Source organism: Cnephaeus nilssonii (assembly GCF_951640355.1).
Source record: "Cnephaeus nilssonii genome assembly, chromosome: X".
NCBI classification, from domain to species: domain Eukaryota; kingdom Metazoa; phylum Chordata; class Mammalia; order Chiroptera; family Vespertilionidae; genus Cnephaeus; species Cnephaeus nilssonii.
In genome coordinates this window covers 36,745,591-36,752,714 of record NC_137071.1, presented here as the reverse complement: position 1 = coordinate 36,752,714, position 7,124 = coordinate 36,745,591, and the positions used below count along the sequence as shown (strand labels likewise).

General features: G+C 49.1%; 1 protein-coding gene across 1 annotated transcript; it reads left to right on the top strand.

Moving 5' to 3' along the window:
• Positions 1-374: 374 nt before the first annotated feature.
• LOC307095549 (D-3-phosphoglycerate dehydrogenase-like) lies at positions 375-1,952 on the top strand (the record flags this gene model as incomplete). The annotated part of the gene is given in 3 exon segments (XM_079764804.1): positions 375-503; positions 507-776; positions 780-1,952. Coding segments are annotated over 3 exon segments (1,572 nt in total).
• Positions 1,953-7,124: the final 5,172 nt, after the last annotated feature.

Sequence of the window (7,124 nt, the reverse complement as noted above, 5' to 3'; positions counted from 1 at the left end):
AGAGGCCTGAAGAGAGAAGCAGGGACTGATCTGATCCATTGCCTCTGTGGCAGCTTTTGACCAGCACTTGCCTCTCTCTTTCTCTCCCAGTCTGGCCAGCAGCCACGCCTCCATTTCTCTCCAGGACTCCACTGGGGCTGCTGATAAGCCCTGCCTTTCTGATCAGGCCCCGTTGATAGGCCCAGAGATGCTGACTGGCATAGAAACTGACCAATCAGAACCAAATGTGGGTGAAATGTGAGGAACCAATGGCTGCCTAGGAGGCAGAGCTTTTGATGCTGACTGGCATAGAAACTGACCAATCAGAAGCAAATCTAGGAGCTTAGAGGTGTTTCTGTCCAGGGAGAGCATCCATCCTGAGGCTGGCTCCAGCAATGGCCTTCACAAATCTACAGAAAGTGCTCATCAGTGACAGCCTGGGCTCTTGCTGCTGGAAGATCCTGCAAGATGTTGGGCTGCAGGTGGTGGAGAAGCAGAACCTGAGCAAAGAGGAGCTGATAGCCTAGCTGCAGGACTGTGAAGACCTTATCGTCCACTCAGCCACCAAGGTGACCACGGATGTCATCAACGCAGCAGAGAAGCTCCAGGTGGTGGGCAGGGCTGGCACCGGCATGGACAATGTGGATCTGGAGGCTGCCATGAGGAAGGGCATCCTGGTCATGAACACTCCCAATGGGAATAGTCTTAGTGCTGTGGAGCTCACCTGTGCGATGATCATGTGTCTGGCCAGGCAGATTCCCCAGGCGACGGCTTCGATGAAGGATGGCAAATGGGACTGAAAGAAGTTCTTGGGAACCGAGTTGAATGGAAAGACCCTGGGAATTCTTGGCCTGGGGAGCATTGGGAGAGAGGTCGCCATCCAGATGCAGTCCTTCAGGATGAAGACTGTAGGGTACGACCCCATCATCTCACCAGAGGTCTTGTCCTCCTTTGGCATTCAGCAGCTGCCCCTGGAGGAGATCTGTCACCTCTGTGACTTCATCACTGTGCACACCCCTCTCCTGCCATCCATGACAGGCCTGCTTGACAGCACCTTCACCCTGTGCAAGAAGGGCATGCACATGATGAACTGCGCCCACGGAGGGATCGTGGACGAGGGCGCCCTGCTCTGGGCCCTGCAGTTGGGGCAGCTGGATGTGTTCACAGAGGAACAGCTTCGGGACCATGCCTTGGTGGACCACAAGAATGTCATCAGCTGCCCCCACCTGGGCACCAGAATCAAGGAGGCCCAGAGCTGCTACGGGGAAGAGATTGCTGTCAAGTTCATGGACATGGTGAAGGGGAGAGCACTTGTGGGGGTTGTGAATGCCCAGGCCCTTACCAGCACCTTCTCTCCACACACCAAACCTTGGATAGGTCTGGCAGAAGCTCTGGGGACTCTGATGCGAGCCTGGGCAGGGTCCCCCAAAGGGACCATTCAGGTGGTAGCGCAGGGCTTATCCCTGAAGAATGCCAGGAACTGCTTGAGCCCCGAAGTCATTGTTGGCCTCCTCAAAGATGCTCCTAATCATGTGAACTTGGTGAACACCAAGCTGCTGGTGAAGGAGGCTGGCCTCAATGTAACCACCTCCCATAACCCCACTGTTCCAGGAGAGCAAGGATGCGGGGAAGGCCTCCTGAGCATGGCCCTGGCAGGTGCCCCCTACCAGGCTGTGGGCTTTGTCCAGGGCACCATACCTGTGCTGCAGGCACTCAACAGAGCTGCCTTCAGACCAGAAGTGCCTCCCCACAGGGGTCTGCCCCTGCTCCTGTTTCAGGCTCAGCCCTCAAACCCTGTCATGCTGCCTACAATGACTGGGCTCCTGACAGAGGCATGCATGCAGCTGCTGTCCTACCAGACCTCGGTGGTGTCCAATAGGGAGACCTGGCACACCAAGGGCATCTCCTCCCTGCTTCCCAGCCTGGACGCCTGGAAGCAGCATGTGACGGAGGCCTTTCAGTTTCATTTCTGACCTTGGGGTTCACCAGGACCAGCCTTGGGGGCTTTGTGATCAACATTGAGAGGTCACATTCCCGGGGCTGACACCACTTATGTGGTCTGACCCCTGTAATAACCACTTAATAAACAGCCTAACCCCCAACCCTCAAAAAATAACCAAATCTGGGTCAACTGTGAGAAGCCAATGGCTGCCTAGGAGGAGGAGCTTTTGATGCTGACTGGCATAGAAACTGACCAATCAGAACCAAATCTGGGTCAATTGTGAGGAGCCAATGGCTGCCTAGGAGGCAGAGCTTTTGACGCCAACTAACATAGAAACTGACCAATCAGAACCAAATCTGGGTCAACTGTGAGGAGCCAATGGCTGCCTAAAAGGCAGAGCTTTTGACGCTGACTGGCATAGAAACTGACCAATCAGAACCAAATTGGCTGGCAGAGGAGGGCAGTTGGGGGCGAGATCAGGCCTACAGGGGAGGGAAGTTGGGGGCAAGATTAGGCTGGCAGGGGAGGGCTGTTGGGGGTGAGATCAGGCCAGCAGGAGAGGGCCGTTGGTGGCAAGATCAGGCCAGCAGGGAAGGGTCCATTGGGGGCGAGATCAGGCCAGTAGGGGAGGTAAGTTGGGGGCAACCAGGCAGGCAGGGGAGGGCAGTTGGGGGCAGGATCAGGCTAGCAGGGGAGGGCTATTGGGGGTGACATCAGGCCTGCAGGAGAGGACCATTGGGGGCAAGATCAGGTCAGCAGGGGAGGGCCATTGGAGCGAGATCAGGCCAGCAGGCAAGGGCCCTTGAAGGTGAGATCAGGCTGGCAGGGGAGGGAAGTTGGGGCAACCAGGCTGGCTGGGGAGGGAAGTTAGGGGTGATCAGACTGGCAGGGGAGGGCAGTTGGGGGCGAGATCAGGCTGGCAGGGGAGGACATTTGGGGTGAGATCAGGCCGGCAGGGGAGGGCGGTTAGGGGTGATCAGGCAGGCAGGCAGAGGAGTTAGGGGTGATCAGGCAGGCAGGCAGATGAGCAGTTAGTAGCCAGGGGTCCCAGATTGCAAGAGGGATGTCTGACTACTGGTTTAGGCTCAATTCTATAGGAATCAGGCCTAAACTAGCAGTTGGACATCCCCCAAGGGGTCCCTGATTGGAGAAAGTGCAGGCTGGGCTGAGGGAACCCCCTCTGTGCACAAATTTTGTGCACTAGGCCACTAGTTTATAATAAAAGCTCTCAGCAAAGTGAGAATAGAGTTATCACACCTCAATGTAATAAAATCCATATATGACAAACCCACCGCTAACATCATCCTCAATATGCAAAACTACAAGTATTCCCCTTAATACCAGGAAGAAGGCAGGAATATCCACTTTCTCCACTCTTATTTAACACTAGAGGCCAAATGCACAAAGATTCGTGCAAGAATGGGCCTTCTTTCCCCTGGCTGCCGGCACCACCTTTGCTCCAGCCCAGAGCCACGTTTCTGCCTTCCCACGCTGCCCAGAGGCCCTGAGCAGCTGGGATGGTGCGGAACACCTGTGTCATCACCATAACAACGATGCAAGCATTCCACCCCCGGCCGTTCAGTGCCTGCATATGCAAATTAACCCTCCATCTTTGTTGGGTTAATTTGCATACTCACTCTTGATTGGCTGGTGGGAGTTGCGAAGGTATGGTCAATTTGTATCTTTCTCTTTTATTAGTGTAGTCTAGAGGCACGGTGCATGAAAATTCAAGCACTGGAGGGGGGGTCCCTCAGCCCAGCCTGCCCCCTCTCACAGTCTGGGAGCCCTCAGGGTCGGGAGGTGACCCAGCGATCAGGGGAAGGCAATGTCCCACCACACCTCTGCTACTGCTGTGCAGCCACCCTCCGAGGCTTGCCTGTGCTTTCAGTGTCAGTTGGGCAGCTGCAATCCGAGGCTTGCCTGTGCCTTGGGCTGTCCCTGGGCGGCTGGGGGGCTGAGGGGACTGGAGGCCTTCAGAGGTAGGCTCGCGGAGCAGCTGGATCCACCTGGGGGTGGGCCCGGCTGTGCCGCATGCCTGCCACCCCAGCAGGACTGAGGGGACTGGGTGCTGCCATCTTGTGGCTGTGGGCACCGCTATATTTGAGGGTGTGGCAGTCAATTAGCATATTCCCTCCTTATTGGCTGTGGGTGCTGCCATCTTTGAGGGTGGGGCAGTCAATTAGCATATTCCCTCCTTATTGGCTGTGAGCACTGCCAATCTTTGTGATGGCTTGAGGGTCAATTAGCATATTTTCTCTTTATTAGATAAGATAGTACTAGAAATCCTAGCCAAAGAAATCACACAAGTAAAAGAAATATAAAATGTTTCCAAATTTGAAAGTAAGAAGTAAAACTGTCACTATTTGCAGATGACATGATACTGTATATAGAGAACCCTAAAGATAACAGCAAGAAACTATTAGAAGTGATAAATGAATTCAGTAAAGTAGCAGGATATTAAATAAATATCCTGAAATCTCTTGCATTTTTATACACCATAATGAAGTACCAGAAAAGGAAACAGAAAAAGAAAATCCCATTCACAATTTCTGCGAAAAGAATAAATTACATAGGAATAAATTTAACTGAGGATGTAAAAGACCTGTACTTGGACCAGGGGTCCTCAAACTTTTAAAACAGGGGGCCAGTTCACTGTCCCTCAGACCATTGGAGGGCCGGACTATAGTTTAAAAAAAACTATGAACAAATTCTTATGCACACTGCACATATCTTATTTTGAAGTAAAAAAAACAAAATGGCAAAAACATCTGCATGTGGCCCGCAGGCAGTAGTTTGAGGAGGCCTGACTTGGACAATTATAAGACAGTGAAGAAAGACATTGAGGAAGATACAAATAAGTGGAAGCATATACCAGTTCATGGATAGGAAGAATTAACACTTTTAAAATGTCCATACTACCCCAAGCAATCTATAAATTCAACGCAATTTCTGTCATGATACCAATGGAGTATTTCACAGAACTAGAAAAATGTTTCATAAATAGATGGGGGCCGAATAGGCAGATGTGTCATGCACATTGTCTCGGGGCCAGACTGGAAAGACAACTAAATCAGAGATCATCTACCCAGAATTAACAAATTAGACACAGCTCATGAGATAATTTACAAGAATAAAGGGTAGAGGAGGCCTAGAGATAGGTAGGAAAGGGAATGAGGGCTTCAGTTAGACAGTTGGTCAGCGGTCCAAAAAGGTGAGAAGGAAGGTGCTTCGCACCAACGCTGTGGCCCTTGGCGAAAGGTGTAACACCCAACTATGAAAAGGAAAGGCCACAGGGCTGCTGGTGGCCGGAGAATCTGGGCCTAAGACCACAGCCTGGAAAGGCTATGCCACAAAAGGCAACCAGAAAGATGATCCAAGCAGCACAGTGGTGGGGGGAGAGAAACCCACAAGTTTCATTGTTGTTTTGGTTTTGGTTTATCTTTGCCTTTAATCTCTAAACCCAGAACACAGGACTTTTCAATTGCAAACCCTCACCCTTCTGTACAGGGAGAAATGCACAGACTTGAGGTGCCTAAGGAGAGGCTATGGAGGGAAGCAGGGCAGGGAGACGTCTGCAGGACTCCAGCATTGGGACATTCATAACCTTCCAAACCTATGTAGCCATTTCTCCCCAGAAGAGCCAGCCCCTCTGAGTAGCCTCAAGACAGGTAATACAACCTGCCATACCCTGCCTGCAGTTTGATCATTACAAAGGAAACAAAGGTTCTGAATAGCCTCAAAGAACCCTCAGTAACCTGATTGGAAGAGGGTCACCCTGCCCTGTGATTCTTGGAACCAGATTGATAAAAACTTTAGGTTGCCAGCCAAACCCATTGGCCTCCATACAAGGATCTCTGACCAACCAAGGCCAGAGTAATATTTTGGACCACTCATGGAGGAGTAGCTCTGAGTCAGGAAAAGAAACACCCACCTTATTCCCTGAAAGTAAAACAACACTAACCCCACCTAATTCCTGTCAGAAACAGATGCTTGAGTAATTAAGACTGACAGCTGGCAGACAACCAAAGAGGGCAGATAGGCCCTGCCTGCTTCCAGCCAAGGCCTGTGGAGACTGACATAAGCAGAGGTCCTGTGGATCACCTGCAGCATCAAGCAAGGTGCTAAAACCCAAAAGACAGTGCCTGACAGTGGTTATCAGCTAAGTACCTAACATGAAGCCCAGAATTATCAGACAGAACAGAAGAGTGGGTTCCTAAACTAGGGGACATGAAAACTTTGGCGTAAGTGGACGACACTTCATTTTTTTTATTTTTAAAAAATTTTATTTTATCTTATTATATTTTATTTTTCCTTTTTTACACCTTTATCTTCCTCACTTTTCTTCTTTTTCCTCCTGTTTTTCTGCTCCTTTACCCATTTTAGTTTTTCTCTTCCCCACTTTTTAAAATGGATCTTCTTTATCTACTTTATTTATATGGTATTATTCCAGTCTCTGTTGGTTTATTCATCTGTCTAATTTCCTATTCCTACTCAATTTCCTCCTCTATTTTCTTTTAATATTTACTTTTCTCATTCTCTTGCTATTTTCCTCTCCTATTTTTAACATTAATTTTACTTCCTTAATTTAGACCTATTTTTTTCTCTCATATATTCTCCTCTAAAATATTTTTAAATTTTTCTTCTTGTCTTCTCATTTCTTTTCTCCCTTCTTTATTCTAAACTGTGGTCCTTCCCCTATTCATCCAATTCCTTAACCTTCTTTTCTCTATTTAAGCTATGCTTCCACAGAGTCTGCCTTCTCCCCATTATTTTCTGTTTGTTTTTTGTCTGATTTTTTGTTTTGTTTTGTTTATTTGTTTGGTTGGTTGTGTTTTCCCCTCCATAATCTTTGGTTTTTTCTTCTTTTTTTTCTCTTCTCACCTTCATTCTTGTTCTCTTTTCTCTTGCCTGATCCTCTTTTCCCTGCTGGTCACATTTATTGGGATTATAGGTGTTGTCTGTCCATTCATGTTCTGTTCTTTCTGTGTCTTGTCTTGTCGTGGTCTATTGTGTGCTGTTCAGTCAACACCTCCACAATGGTTGGCATGATGTGGTAGGGAGTGAGCCACATAATCAGACACACTAAGAGGAAAATCCACCCATGAATGGGACAACAAAATTTAAGATGCAACTATATCAGCAGAACTCAAATGTCTTAAGTAGGAGGATTACCTAGAACACCCAGCCCAGGAGACCTGAGAGA